Consider the following 15,504-nt stretch of genomic DNA (forward strand, 5'->3'; position numbering starts at 1 on the left):
CACTGTACCTCACATTCTGTCCCTTCGAATACACACATTCATCATTTGCAACTCTGACATATGGGCTTGGCCCTCTAATTGTGACTATCTCCTGAAAGCTAGAGATGTGTCCAGAGAATAGGGACTCAGAGCAAGGGGTACCTGGGCCACTGTTGGCCACTCATCTCCAACAGGCTGGACAGCACTGTGACTCACTGTGTGTCTCTTGAAGTGGTTCTCCTCTGAGGCAGGAGGTGTGGCAGGCGTGGCATTCCTTGGCAGAGTTGGCCCGAGAACCTGTTCCAACTTAGGTCATCGTGTGGAAGGGAGAAAATGGGCAACAACTCTGCTTGCCAGTGGCTCCGTGCTGCGCTTTCCAGCATAAACACTGCGGCTCGTCCTTTGCCCTCCCTTTCCTTTTGATCTCAGGAGTACATCCTGCAAACAGACGGCCCATGGACCAGCCTAGCTTTGGGAGCAGATTGTCATGTGAGGTGGGAACACACAGTGGAGATGTTTTTCTGACCTTACAGCTGCCACACCTCCCCACCCCGCCCTCCTCCCAGTACAGCAGTCTGTACAGGAAGCTGAGAATCTCCTGGAAAGTACCAGAGAGGCCCGGGGTAATGTGTGCTTGTTTCTCAAATGGCTGAGAAGCCTCTCTGGGAACCGTGGACCGACCCACGAAGAAGGGGTACAGGCAGGATGAAGGATGAGCTTGCAGTTAATCTGTAGAGCCTCTTGGCTGGCATTTCTTGGTAGTTTTTAGAACTGTTAGATGTGAGTGAAGGGCTTAAGGCATTGATGGAGCGTGGCCACAGGAGGCTTTAGTGGGGATGTGCTTTGCTGCAGTGTGACCTGGTGTGCATACGCCATATGATATCCCATAGGGGCCATCTACCTTTTCCATGTGCTTACGATCAGGCCCATTTTGGGGTGGCCATCTTTCCTGATAAAGCCCTTGACCCTTGACCCTTGACATTACAGAGCATTACACCAAGGTTTCCCCAGTTCTTCAGTTACCTAGGCCACCTTCGTTTGAGGCTCTGGTCCAAGATGAAAAACAAGAGACCTGATAAATCACCCTGAACACAGAGTTAGGTGCCATGGAGGGTGGTCAAGGAAGGAGCCTCTTGAAGGATGCTTTGCACATATGTAAATGTTCCTCATCTCTGCCAGGAACAGTCTCCATCCAGGCCCTGTTTCAATCATGTTCTTTCTGTTTGTGTCTGTTGGTGTAAAAGCGACGGGAAAAGGAGCGCTCTCGGACCTGCCCCAAAAAAGTGATTACTCTCTCTCCTCCCCCTACTCCACCTTCCTGCCGGGCGCGCAGTGGCCAGCAGGTGACCCTCTGCATGTTCTATGTCCTGTCTGTCCTACCACCTACACTACGAATGTAGGGACCAGCTCAGTAGCCACTCTTTTCAGGGATAAGTTTTTAAAAGATGACTTGTAGCAAAAAAAAAAAAAAAAACAACCTTCATTGTTACAAGCAAACAGTTCCTGTCGGGACCCCAGATGAGGGCCCTGTGCATTCAAATCCTGCATATTCTGGCCTAGCCCCTATCATGGGAGGACAGCCGTAGACCAAAGCATAAACTATATTCATCTCAGATCCAACATCCGTAAGGTCCAAGAGGCACACATTTTTGTAGGACCTCACTTACAGTAGCCCTGTTTGTTTTGCTGCCTGATGCACTATGGTTAAGATGTGCACAAGAGAGCTTCGTGTGGCCTCCCTGCATGGGGTTGGCTCCTCCTGATACTGACAGCCTGCTCTCTGGCTTATAGTTTCTTCTAACCAACCCAGCCACCCATTCACGCTCCAAGCAGATGGTTAAAGCATTTGAAAGCCACCAGATACTTGTGGCTGTTGACCGCACAATCTCACATTCAGGGTGGACACACCTATACCGTGGGCACACAGAATGGCTTGCTGACCTTTGAGCTGAAACCCTATAAAATACATTTTAAAAAGCCACTTCTGAGGGCAGGATCTGTGACAGGATATTTTCATAAGGAAGGTAGCCTACCTCAAAAGTAACCACTAATGACGCATCTGGTTTTCCAGGCCTTCCTCCTCTGGAAGCCCCTGGCCTAAGAACTGAGCCGTGCTGGCCGCTGTGACTGCCCAGTGCCTCCTCTTAATAAGGGCTCACAACCGGGCAGTGGTGGCGCACACCTTTAATCCCAGCACTTGGGAGGCAGAGTCAGGCGGATTTCTGAGTTTGAGGCCAGCCTGGTCTACACAGAGAAACCCTGTCTCAAAAACAAATAAAAAGGGCTCACAGTTTGAGCATTTGTTTTACCCCTCAGTCACTCAGTCAGTCCCCATAGTAACTGTGGGGCAGGTCCCACCACCATCTCCACTTTGCACTCTGAGGCGTAAGGTGGAGAGGCCAAGGAGTTATGCAAGAGGACAGGTGAGCAATGTCCCGGAACTGAGCGGGAGCCAGAGGCTGGTGCTGGGCTCATGCTGCCTGTGGCAGTGTGGCATCGGCACTGGATGAGGCCAGACCCCAGACACTAGCATCCACTTCCCAAGGATGGACATCTCAAGTTACCTTGAGTGGACAGTGTGGTCCTCCTGTCCCCACAGTTGCCACCTCAGCTCACTGAGGCAGCCTTGTGCCTGTCCTAAGATTTCCCATGATCCTCTGTATTAACTGAGAGTGCCACCAGTCTCTACGTACCTCTCCCCTCAGTAACCTGAGCCCCGCTCCCCTGTTCCTATCAAGGCCTGCTCCCCACTCCAGAGTCTCCTCTGTGCTCTGTAAAGGTCCTTTGCTCATCCGGTTTCCTCTCCCCACCTTTCTTGCTGTGGAAAGCTTCCCTGCCAACCCTCCTCCCCTGAGCCTTTCACTGCACGCCTCCAATCTTATACCACTGTGCGAAACACACATCATTCCACCTTTGTACTAACCACAGTGCTTGGTCTGTGTAGGAAGCCTCATTAGAGGCAGTTGGGCAGAAAATTGTCGCAGATCATGGAATTTGGTACTGGTGGGATTGTGGACAGCTGGTTAGGGAAGTCTTGGGCTGGGGAATATATATAAACGTGAACCCTGAATTCTTGCCTAAATCTCCCACTGTTACCGAGTTGGTCCCAAGAGAGTCGGGATGGAGCTTAAGTTTTTATCTTGTTGCCAACAGATGTACAGGACTCTTCCTGCCGACAGCCGTGGCAAGCAGAATCCCCACCTCAAGAGGGTAAAAGCATGAGCCTGTGGCATGGGGTGCTGAGAGCCCACCTTTGGGGCACGCTGTGTGGTGGGGCAGAGGGAAGGGAGCGTGGAGAAGAGCCCCTTCTCCTAGCTTTCTGCACACTTGTCACCCAGCCAAGATCCAGAACTCTTTGCTAACAGCGTTGTCCCGCACGGTAGCATTCACGGCAGTGTCCATCTGCAAAGCATTCAGACTGGATGCTAACCCTGGTGCTTTCATTGTTGCAGTGGGCCGTAGAGACTTCCCATTTGTGTTCCTCAATTCCATGCCAAGACCTTATCACCTCATCCCCTAGGGTAGCCAAAGGGCATTGGTCATCGGGGAGAAGTGGAAGAGCAGAGCCTTGGGACAGACAGGCAGTGGATGTGACAGCCTCAGCTCCTGAAATAGAAGTACTAAGGAGAGCTGAGGCTCTCGGGGGGGGGGGGGGGGGGGGGAAGAAGTCAGATAGGAAGATCAGGAAAAGCAGCCCGAAGCAGGATAGGTGCATAATGAAAAGCTATAGCTGATCTTTTCTAAAAAACGCAGGGATGTCTAAAATGAACTATCGTTCCTTTTTTTTTTTTCATTCAATGAATGTGGTGATGAAGCCCCTAGCCTACTTATTTTGTGAGGCTTTTTGCATTGATCCTGTCCTTCGGGATCTGCACTGAGCTGATGTCTCGCAAGTTCTGGTGATTTCATGGCCGCCTCCCTCCTGCCTTTGCTCTTTGAGACCCGCACTGAGGACCAGGCAGCAAGCAGGGACACATCTCGGGACCACCAAGAAATAGGCAGCAGCACCATCTTCTCTTCCCTTGAAGGAAACTACCAGCAGGATGGGGTTAAGAGGGGAGGCTGGCCTCTATCCCTCCCTGTCGCCCGCTCTGCTTTACTGCCTCCTGGTGGGAAGTCAGTGTCCACAGCCTCTTCCTTCTTCCCAGGTCCTCCCATAGTCCTGTCATAAGCTGGAGAACAGGGTAGTGTCCTGTGTCCTGAAGCTTGCATACTTAATAAGGTGTTGATGGTTTTTAATAAGCAACATCTGAAAAGGGAGTGAGGAAGTTCGTTGAGTGAAAGGAAGCTTGGCAGGAAACTGAGGTCCAGGACACCGGTGCCCGGCGGGAAGAGTAGGTCCCCAGCAGGCACAGGATGTGCCTAAACAACACTGTCATGGGGGGACTTTTGTTTTTCCCAGATGTTGGTATGTATCATCCTTAGTGTGGGGCTCAGGCTAGATACCGGGGGTACCACTTCTTTTCTTTTCCAGGACTTCTCCCCGACTCCATAGCCCTGCCCATGCACACCCTCACTCTCTGTAGCTCTCCTTCACTCAGTCCCCGCACGCACTGTGACTGCTCCACATTCCAGGTGGTCAATCGTCTCTATACTACACTCAGGACCCAGAAGCTGTCAGACACTTGGGGCAGAGGATAGGGAAGGCTCAGATACCTGCCACACTGCCGTGACACTGAAATGTCAACTAAAGAGATTCAGTGGCTCTCCTTGGAGCTTGGGCAGCACCCTTATCCCTCCCACCTTGTAAAGAGTGTATCCGGCATGTGGCGGGAAAACTTAAGGATGTCTGTTACCTCATTCCCCTCTAGATCAGAGGTGCTGGCTGTGGGAGCCAGCACTGAGGAAGATCCTGCCCACTATTGCTGCACCGGCTGAGGCCAGTGTCAGGAAGACCAGGGGCATTTAGATCTAGTCCCTGGACTGTGCCCTCCGTTTATCTGGCTCCTCTGCAAGCAGAACACCCATCCTGAACACCTAGTGCAGATGGAGCTTCCAAGCGCTCTAGCATTAGGAGGTGGAGAAGGCCTTGGGCACTGTCCACAGGACAAGGGCATGCCCTGAACCCTGGCAGAGGACAGTGAGGGTCCCAACCCCGCCCTTCACTCTGTCAGGAGAGAACTAGCATGACTGGAGATGTCTCTGCCAAGGGAAAATCCCTGCGCAGGTCAGTGAGGGCTCTGTGAGAAGCTGGTGTTACCCACCTAGGGTGAACCCAGTAGGAACACCAAGCCAAGGTGCCCCAAGGCTTCACAGGTGCTCCCAGCTCCTGAGATGTGCTCCAGAGCTAGCATTGGGTGAACGCAGGAAGCAGATGGGAGCTCTAGATGAAGCTCACTCGCTTCTGGAAATCGGAAGGCCTGCTTCTCTATTTGCCATGTACATTCTACAGCTGAACAGAAAAGCCGTCTGAAACTCGGATTTCCTATCATGACTTCTAACATGTACTGTGCTCTTTTTCTCTGCCTTGTATTTTATAGCCAGAGCCTGAGCCTTCACGTCGATTTTTTGTTGACCAGTGGGAGCTCTCCCTTAGCCTCCGCTCCTCCACCCGCCCTGCCTCTCCCTCCTCTGACTCCCTCCGACAGGTAGCATGGCCTGGACTGGACAAAACCATGTTCTGCAGCCTCTGCTCGCTCCACTTTCTACAGGTGTCACTCACCTAAGGGAGCCTAGGTCTCTGCCTTTGCCTGGCTCCTCAGAAGCTCTGTGTGTGTGAGAGAGCTGCCACAGACACCTATGTTAAAGAGGCTGCTTGCTGCCTTTGAGTGTTTCACACGTCACAGCCTGTCAGAGCGAACCCGCTGTTAAGCTGTGCCCGATACTGATAGCATTTTCCAATCTTTGACTGAAGACTGCGTTTTCTTAATCACGTGCGTGCTACAGAATTTGAACCATGCCGTCACTAACTCTCCTAGTAAAATAGTGAGCACACAGCACTCCTGGTGTTTCTTGTAATCCTGTGTGGAATGAACCCTGCTTTATCTCAGGTGGCTCCGATCCAGTTCCGAGGAGTTTGTTAGGGATCGGAGAGTCAGCTGCCTTTGCCTCTGCTTCGTATTCTTAGGCAGTGTGTATATGTGTAGAAGCACTCGCATGCGTGTGGCGTGCAGTGGGGTGAGCCCAGCAATTCCTACACTTTGACCCTTCTGGGAGTGGGAAGAAGAAAGCCAGCTGCTTCTCATGCCAGAAACAAACAGAACTTGAGTCCATCTCTCTTGGGGTGGGGGGTGGGGTGCTTGTCCAAGTTGCTACATCACAAGAACTGAATGACAAATGCCCCTGCACATGCAGTCCCAGGCCATGGCTCCTGAGATAGTCCCTGGTTATGAGAGAAGGGTCCTGGTGCACACAGTGGGGCAAGGGCTGCCGTGTGCTGGGCACTTTGTCATCTGCTCCACAGAGTGAAGAAAAGGTGACTTTCGGATTCTGTGAGGGCATCTCTCACAGGAGAGCTTGGGTCTCATTTCTGCTCTCCTCTTCCCTGTGCCTGCCTGTCCCAGGCGTATGCTTCTCAAAGGCCCTGTTACTAATGGACATGATATGTGGGGTTAATGGCAGGTGAGGCCAGCCAATCCTAGGGCATCTCTTTAGTTGAGCTGGAAAATGGTATTGATTACTCAGTTCCCAGCCAGGCCTTAGCTGAGCCTAGAGAGACGTGTTCTCAAGGGTGAGCGTTCCCAGACTTACAGAGTTGGCCCTACAAAACCTGGGCATGCTGCAGTTTGGACCAGCTGCCTATTTACACGTGGTGTTACAGGTTTGTCCCTTGAAGCCACTTACTAGGGGTTGATGTCATCTCTGGGATAACTGTGCCTGCTGTAATTCTGCATCCGAATTAGTGACAACCTCTCCCACTTGGCTGAGAGCCTCCCTAACTTCCTACCGTGAGAGGTGTCTCCACTCAGAGTCCTGCCTATCACGTCTCTAAACAACTGCCCACCGACTTGACTGTAGTCCCAGGACAGGATCCAAGCTAGGCCACAGGGTGTCAGACCCCTGTGAGCAGGGCGGCTTACCATGCAGACATGGGCTCTCTCCTGTTTGTTTCTTCAGCGTTTCCAAAAGGGAGATTGCATTAGTTTGATGCATTGGGGAAGAGGATTAGACTGTCTCACTGTATAGTCCAGGCTAGCCTTGAGCTCATGGCAATCCTCCTGCCACAGCCCTCTGAGTGCTAAGATTACAAATGTATGCCATTACACTCAGCTTTGGATTTTGACTTCTTTTGTTGTCCATCTCTAAAAACAATTCTTCCAAGGCCAGAAACCTTCTGATGTCCTGGGGCAAAATGGGCAGCTTCGTTCAGGTGTAGTTTGTGATTTGGTGCCCACCTAGTTTGGGAGAGATCCAGCCTCCACAACCACCACCTACCCCCTCCCTGCCGCCGCCTGATGTGCGCGGGGGGTGGGGGGGCACATGGGACATCAATATCTGCAAGAAGCAAGAAAGCAAGAATCTGCCTGGTTTTGTTCTTAGCCTGAGGCGGTCAGCTTATTCACAGCGCACCCTGGACCCTCTCCTAGCTCTTGACCCTGTGGCCACCTGCCTGGAGTTGACCCTCAGACTCTCTGAGCACCCAGGATGCAGACCTCTCCTCCTCTTCCATGTTTGTTTCCATTCTGTCTTCTACCTCCCTATCCCCAGAACTGGACTCTCAGAAAAACATGAAGGACCAAGTTCTTCCCTGTGGAAGATCGGCTCCACTGCTGCTGCTCATGTGTGTGCTGACCACCACCGGCGTGGAGCCTGGCACAGTGTGGCGTGCGCTCACCGCCCAGTTTCTGCTTGTGGGCACTGTGTTGGCATGGTTTGCAGTTGCACTGCGTATTCATTTTACACCCCTCAAAGATTATTTTTCCTGTCAGTCATCTCCTTAATTTACTTTTTTTTTCTTCTCATTTCCCTTCATCTTGACCATTGTGTAATCTCCAACCAATAGAAGTATATAAAGATGTACACAGGCGGAGTGAGCTCATTGGCTGAGCAGATAGCCAATCAGCTTCAAAGGAAAGAGCAACCCAAAGCCCTTCTAGACAAGAAGGAACTGGTAAGAGATATTCCAGGGGCACTGTCTCTAGTCATGGCATTATGGCGAGCAACCCTCACCTGCTCCGAGGCTCTTACTGATTTCTGTAGCCACCTGGATTGCCACCTGGTAGCTTTCTCGAGTTGGTCTCAATTTTGATGATTGAATTTCTAGAACTGTGGTAGATATTTAGGATGTTCTGTGGAAAAGCACTTTCCTCTTTAAAGATGATCCATCCTCTATTCAGAGGATGCGCACACATGAGCACTAAGTGTATGTAGATTCTACCCCCACCCCCTCCAAACAAAACGCCAGCAGAATAGTTGGTGTGACTGTTACGAAGTTCTGAAAGCTTGGATCTTTTCTCAGGAGCATCTCGCGGTTGTTGAGTATCACGGGTTTAGACCCGGGTTTGTACTGAGGGTCCTCAGGAGGAGATTGTGAAGCGAGGCTACTCTCAGAGCTGTTCTCGGGAAAGCCACACAGCGTTTGTTGTCATTTAAAACCTGTGGTCTGCGTCCATGTGACCAGAGTCCTCCTCACCCACAGAGGGCTTGTGTGGCCACAGAGTCTGATATGCTCCTCTACCCAACCCCCCACAGGGCTCCATAAAGAAAGAGTTCCCGCAGAACTTGGGGGGCAGCGACACATGCTATTTCTGCCAAAAGCGGGTCTACGTGATGGAGAGGCTGAGCGCCGAGGGCAAGTTCTTCCATCGTAGCTGCTTCAAGTGTGAGTACTGCGCCACCACACTGCGACTGTCAGCCTACGCCTACGACATCGAGGATGGTGAGTCTCTGCCCATTGGTCACATCAGCAGCCACATGTGCCACCCCCTTCTCCTTCCGAGCCAGGGACCTTTGGGCCTTGCCCCGTCCCTCTTTTCATTTTCTTTATACTAAACTTTCTCAGCTGTAGCTTTCCCCCCCTTTTTTTTTTAATTCTGAGACTTAAAAAAATATTTTTCTAGTCATCAGACTTTCTTACCTCACATAAGACCTTGGAGGCTAAAAGAGTTCAAGGGTTCCTAGAACTCTTCGATGGATGATAGCAAGCTAAATAGATCCCAGGCTTCTGCCCTGTGGAGGGGATTGAATTGCCCAAGCTTTGTAACCTTTGTCCAACATCAGCATCTCGTAGCCAGGTGGCCCAGGTCTTCTGCTTTAAATGTGGAAAGACCTTGGTTAGAAGGTAGAGAAGTGTGCCAACAAATAACTGTCAGCTCGTCACCCAAAGGCAGTTATGGCTCCTGCAGCCATCCCTACATGATGCTGAGGAATTCATGGGATGGGCGGCTGGGCAGGGGTTGAATTTGTTTAAAAGTAATAGAGAGGCTTTGGTGAGCAGGAGCGGAAACTAAATCCTCCCCCGGGTGGGGGTGGGTGTGTGTGTGTGACACCGAGCCCACATCTCTGTGGGTTACAGTATGTTGACTGTTACAGGGACCAACCACAAAGCATGGCAGAGGGAGTTGTATGATTAAGTCACTTCAGTCAGTCTGACCCTCCTAAGAGTGGGACTCAGGCAGCCATGGCTGTCACAGAGGAAAGGCGGGAACTAAGCAGTGGGCTCCTGGCATTGCAGGACATGGTCCTTTTCCTGCAGTAGCAAATCCACTGCTCAGCCAAGGGCTGAAAGAGTTGCTCATGCGAGGAACGTCCTCGGTTAGTACCAGGATGTTGGTTCCATTCTTACTCTCTGGACAGCATCTTTGACTCCAAGAAGAGGGGTTGGCAGGTGGGCCCCCTACCTCTTAGAACTGTCCCTGATACTTCAGTGATCTTGGTTAGCCTTTTATCTTGAAGTGTGCCTGGAAAGAATTCCCTCAGAGTCTAGCCAATTTGTCCATATTCATAGTTTTGCCCATAAAGGTATACACACAAGCTCACCTCTCGTTCTCTTGAGAGTAGAGATGAAGTGTAAGTCTGCCTCTAGAGGTAATCACCTTCATAAAAACCAATGTTGTTCAGGCTCACGGTTTGGAGGTGTTAGTCTATGGCCCACTGGACATCTGCTGTCTGGCCATGACAGGGCAGCATGTGGTAGGACTGTACAGCCGAGGGAAGTGCTCACCTCATTACCAGGAAGCCACAGAGGGAAAGGGGACCAAAGTCCTACAGGCCTGGTCAAGGTGCACCCCAACAACCTAGCTTCTCCCAACAGCTGAAGGCATGGCCTTTTTGTTTTAGCCACATGGTGGGAACGATACACACGGTTCACCTGAGGCAAAGCACGCTGATCTTACTTCCATCTCTAAGACACCACTGGTGCCGTAGGATCTTGCTTGAGACGTCCCCTACCCAGAATACACTGCCCTAGTCATGCTGGAACGGGCTTCCTTGACCTTCCTGTCTCCACATGTCCCCTCCTCAGAGTTCTCTCCAAACCTCTGGACATCAGCCAGCTACCATGTTCCAGTTGCCCTACCTGCTACGGTCATGCCCATGTGCCTTCTGTACCATCCATCTCAAGTGTTCGTCTGCCTCGAGGGAGGCCCAGCATTCATGTCACCAGTGTTATTCAATGACACCAACAGTTGAATAAATGCCAGACACCTGTGTCATTCCTCCTTGTCCTTTAGTGTGATTGTCAAAGATCGCTCAATTTAAGCTGGGTGGTGGTAGAGCACACCTTTAATTCCAGCACCTGGGAGGTAGAGGCAGATGAATCTCTGAGTTTGAGGCCAGCCTGGTCTACGGAGTGAGTTTGAGGCTAGCTAGATAATCTCCAATCCGTCACTTTACTGAGTCCTCTATAAATTGTGATTAATCCACAGTGTCAGCCTGGCTGGCTTTCCTGAGACCGGAGCCATTGTGCAGTGGCAGACAGCGCAGGCTCTGGAGTCAGTCTCCTGCCTGCAATGCTCTGACCGTGGGGCACTTGGGCAGGCAGCTTAGCCTGGCTGTGCCTCCCCCTGTGGAAGGATAGTAGCAGTCTTTGGGTTGTGTGAGCACTAAACGAATGGATAGTTGTAAAGTGGTCAGAATTGTGTCTGGCACATAGAAAATGTTAGATAAAATTAGAGGTTTGTTTTTTTTTTTTTAAATTCATTCAAAAAGCAAAAGTAATAAAGTTAAGTTTAGGAAAGAGAATAAGAGGCTACATTAAAGCCAGCTCTACTGGCATATCCTATAATCCCAGCACTTGAAAGATGGAGGCAAGAAGATCAAAGGTTCAAGGTCAGGGTTGGCTACATGAATCCATACCTCCAGAAGAAAGGAGCATGAATGATTGATGAAGCACATGGAGCTCAAGCCTGTGGCAGTGAGCCGTTTCAACCAGACAGAGAGAGAAGTCTGTCCCTTTCCTGTGGGAGGAAGTGAGCTCTAAGAGGCTAAATTAGAGTCTGGAGGTTGGCGTAGCACTTAAGCAGAGATCTCATCTCAGCTGTGCCCTTGCATCATATCATGTACTGCCTCCCTAGAGGATGCAGTTCTCTAGAACATTCTTGGAAGTTACCTTTTGGCTGGGATCTGTGCCTGAAACCCTTGTATCTTGTTAGGATTTGGAGCAGGATCCAGTGCTGGTCAGCTAGGAGTCAGAGCTTATGATCTGGGTTTCTATCTTAAGAAAAAATAAGCAATAATAAGTAATTAGTGTTCTTGAATTATAAGCCTCAGGCCAGTGAAATGGCTCAGCGGGTAAAGGTGCTTGTGGACAAGCTGATGACCTGAGTTTGAGTCCTGAGACCCACACTGTGGAAGCAGAAAACCAACTCCTGCAAGTTGTTCACTGAGCTCCACACGTGCCAACCTGTGCTTGTCTACACACATACACACAAAGACACACAAACACACAGATACACACACACATACAGACAAACAGACAGACACATACACAGACACACACACAGACTCAGACAAACAAAGCCACAGACACACAGACTCAAACACACATACCCACAGACAGACATGCACACATATATACACACATACTCACAAATAGACACGCACGCACACATACACAGACTCATACACACATACTCACAGATAGACACATACTCACAGACACACACAGAGACAGACACACAATACACAAATAAATGTAATTTTTTAAAAAAAATTTAAACAAGTGCCGGGCAGCGGTGGCGCAAGCCTTTAATCCCAGCACTTGGGAGGCAGAGGCAGGTGGATTTCTGAGTTTGAGGCCAGCCTGGTCTACAGAGTGAGTTCCAGGACAGCCAGGGCTACACAGAGAAACCCTGTCTTGAAAAAAAACTAACTAAATAAATAAACAAGCAAACAAGTTTTATGGTAAAACCCATAGTGTGAGCTTTAGAATTATGTCTCTCTTCTAAGTAGCAGTCTCAGAGACAGGCGTCCTCCAAGGTCACAGCAGTCCTCATAATTTGCCATGACCCACCTGGCCTCAGTCATATTCCAGTCCTGGGGAGTGGGGAGAATGAAATACAAAATGTCCAAGATGTGCTCGATGAACCAGGTACTAATATATTTCATCTTCTGTTTACTGATGGCAAAACCCAAAAAGAACAGAGTGGCTTATCACAGATTATGTGAAAGGTACGGTGGACAAGCTAAAGACAAAACAAACAGGAGGAAAAGACACATAAATCAACTGCTCACCCACAGAGAAGCAGATGGTGAGCTGACCCTTTGCTGGTCACATGTCCCCCACAGTACCATGTCTCTGAGTACTGGCTGCATGCCAGCAGCTGGTGAGAAATCTGGGGAAATGTGACGTTTTATAAATATTACTTAAAGTCCATAAAATTCTCTGTGATTTTTCCACCATTGGCTTTAAATCTGAAGTACCCAGGTTAGAGACTCGGTCGCTAGCTGATGGGTTGTTGGAAGGCAGCTAGTTATTGGGAGTTCTAACTTCAGCAGTGGCTTACCTCACAGATAGATAAACAAGTGAATGGCATCACTGGGTAACGACAGAAACTTTAGGAGATGAAGCCTCCTGGAAACTGGAGTTATAAGGATGAACTCTGGGGATGTACCTGTCCCTGGCCTTTCCCCCACACTTTCTCTGTTCCTTGCCACCTTGAAAGGAACATCTCTTCCCCACCACTGTGATGCCCTGCGTCAGTGAGGCCCAAAGCAATGGAACCAAGTAACCTTGGGTTGAGGCGTCTGAAATCATGAGCAAAGTAAACATTTCTCCCTTTAAGTTGTTTTCCCAGCTTTGACAACACTGACCTAAGACTGTAAGAAACACAGATAAAGGCATATGTCAGCTATTTTTAAAATGAAGAAAATGGGGCTAGAGAGATGGCTCAGCGGTTAAGAGCACTGACTGCTCTTCCCAAGGTCCTGAGTTCAAATCACTTGGTGGCTCACAACCATTTGTAATGAGATCTGACACCCTCTTCTGGTGTGTCTAAAGGCAGCTACGGTGTACTTAAGATTAAATGAATGAATGAATGAATGAATGAATGAAGAAAATGGATAGGGGTTAGGCCGATGATTCAGTGGGTAAGAGCACTTGCTCTTCAGGGTTAAGGAGCTGAGTTTGAGTCCTCAGGATCCACATAAAATAGCCAGGCATGTCTCTGGCTGGTAGGTGAAATGGCAGACTTCCAGTTCAGTGAGAGACCCATCTCAAGGCAATAAATCAGAAAGTGATAGAGGGGAATACACCTTGGTTTTTCTGTGCATTCACCTGTACACTTAACGTGTGTGCATCACGCACGTACAACACAGGGTGATGTGCCCAGGTCACCAGGGAAGAGGAAAAGGGAAGAAGAGCTGCCCCGAGCCTTCATTTCCTCTGCCTTGTCTGTCCCCTGGGCTTACCTTTTTGGAGTCTCTCTTGGCACATGACAAAGTAAGGCAAGCGGCTCCTGATGCAGCCTTTCCCAGGGTGCAGCTCCGGAGGCGGCCGCTCTCAGGGTAGGGCTAATACTCAGCTCTCACACCTAAGTTAGAGGACAGATTCGGATCATGTGACTCTTAGTTTGTCCCAGCACTTGTGTTGGGAGGGGGAATGGGTCTTTCAAAACTTTTTGGCTGCACTCTCCTTGAGAGATAGCGTCACATTACATAGGACCCAGTAAATGCACCTAGACGTGGCTGGAAGGCCTAGCAAACCATGTTTGGCCCTGGCTATATTGAAGCACACCCTGGGTTTTATTCAGTCTCTTGTTGTATACGTATGCGCACGTGTGCACATGCATGAACATACATGCCACAGCCCATGTAGAGGTCAGAGAACAACTTGGGAGTCAGTTATCTCTGTCCACCTTACTGTTTCTTCTAATCCACACCATACTCCAGGGTAGCTGGCATTGTAAGCCTGTTGCCAGTTCTCCTGTCTCTGCCTCCCTTCTGTCTCTAGGAATGCTGGGATCGCAGGGTCCCACCACCATGCCCTGCTTTTGGCCAGGGTCCTAGGATTGACGTCAGGTTGTCTATAGCTGACCCCTTTACTTCTAACATTACTTCTAAGTCATCTCTGTAGTTCCTTGTGTTACTTTTAGCACATGTTATATAGTTGCAGCCTGCCTTAGACCAACCGTGGCTAGGGAGGGGAGGGGTAGGCGCCCATGGCTGTGGAGGGGAGTGGACAGTTCTCTCGGGAACTTTCAGAAGCCTTCCTGGCTCCACCCTGCATTTGTATTGGCTCTTGCCTTCCCTAGAACTGCTGCTGGGGTTGTGGCCATGTCTTTGTCCTCACACACTACTACTTTGTTTGCTGGCTCTGTCGTGCAAGCCTCACGTCTTCAGTCTGGGCACTGATTGGTGGCAGCTCAACAACCTTCACACACCCCAAGGGGAAGGCCTCTGCATCAGACACAGGAAAAGGAGGCTGCGGGCTGGCCTTTCTGGATTGCAGGGGGAGCTGGGAGCTAGTGGGTGGGGATGGGGGCGTTTGCAGTGGCATCCTGCGGCCAGCAAGCCGAGTTCACAATTGTGGAGTTCTGCTCACTCCTCTTTTCCTTGCTTCTTGCTGTCTGCAGGCAAATTCTACTGTAAGCCGCACTACTGTTACCGACTATCTGGCTACGCGCAAAGGAAGAGGCCAGCGGTGGCTCCTCTGTCTGGAAAGGTAACAGCTTCCTTCCTGTGAGCGGGACTGTTAGATAGTCTTGCCTGTCCCATGAGTGGACTTGAGAGGAACTGCAGTTGACTGCAGACACAGCAGGTTTGCAAGCATCTAGAGGCGCTGGTCTCAGAGGCGATGCTTAGGGCTGATTCTGAACAGAAGGGCTGCTCACCCTAACTAACTGTTTCTTCCCCCGAGGTCATAGCCCTTTTCCTTATAGCTGGAGAACAGGTGGCCTCTGGAGTCGTCCCCCCCCCTTCCCCCTTTTTAAGCCCACACCCCTGAGCATCTGAGGGCCAACCCCTGCTCGCCACCCTGGAAGGCCAAGCTGCTCATAGCTGGCTCTGCCTGCTGTCTTTTTAAGGCCTGCTTTCCTGGGGTGATGTCTAAGCCCTCGGCTTTTTCTTTTCTGCTTCAGTGAGACTGGTCTGTTCTTGTTTTCTCAAGGTGGCCTGAGTAATCTCTTCTCTTCACGGACAGCATTCAGG

The 15,504-nt window shown here is 50.3% G+C and overlaps 1 protein-coding gene across 12 annotated transcripts in view; it reads left to right on the forward strand.

The window, feature by feature from the left end:
- Positions 1-15,504, forward strand: part of Mical3 (microtubule associated monooxygenase, calponin and LIM domain containing 3) — a 192,489-nt gene that overhangs the window by 108,885 nt on the left and 68,100 nt on the right. For 9 of the 12 annotated variants that reach the window (XM_085839993.1, XM_085839992.1, XM_085839998.1 and 6 more), the window contains exons 18-23: positions 1,224-1,322; positions 3,133-3,189; positions 5,460-5,567; positions 7,922-8,029; positions 8,611-8,797; positions 14,931-15,019. In XM_085839993.1, the coding sequence (XP_085696119.1) occupies positions 1,224-1,322; positions 3,133-3,189; positions 5,460-5,567; positions 7,922-8,029; positions 8,611-8,797; positions 14,931-15,019 (648 nt within the window). Of the gene's footprint in view, positions 1-1,223; positions 1,323-3,132; positions 3,190-5,459; positions 5,568-7,921; positions 8,030-8,610; positions 8,798-10,381; positions 12,114-14,930; positions 15,020-15,504 lie in introns of those variants that run through there. The other 3 variants (XM_085840001.1, XM_085840002.1, XM_085840003.1) reach the window with 2 other exon arrangements.

The sequence above is a fragment of the Mus caroli genome, unplaced genomic scaffold (assembly GCF_978045245.1).
Source record: "Mus caroli unplaced genomic scaffold, Mus_caroli_1 scaffold_7, whole genome shotgun sequence".
In the NCBI taxonomy this organism is placed as follows: domain Eukaryota; kingdom Metazoa; phylum Chordata; class Mammalia; order Rodentia; family Muridae; genus Mus; species Mus caroli.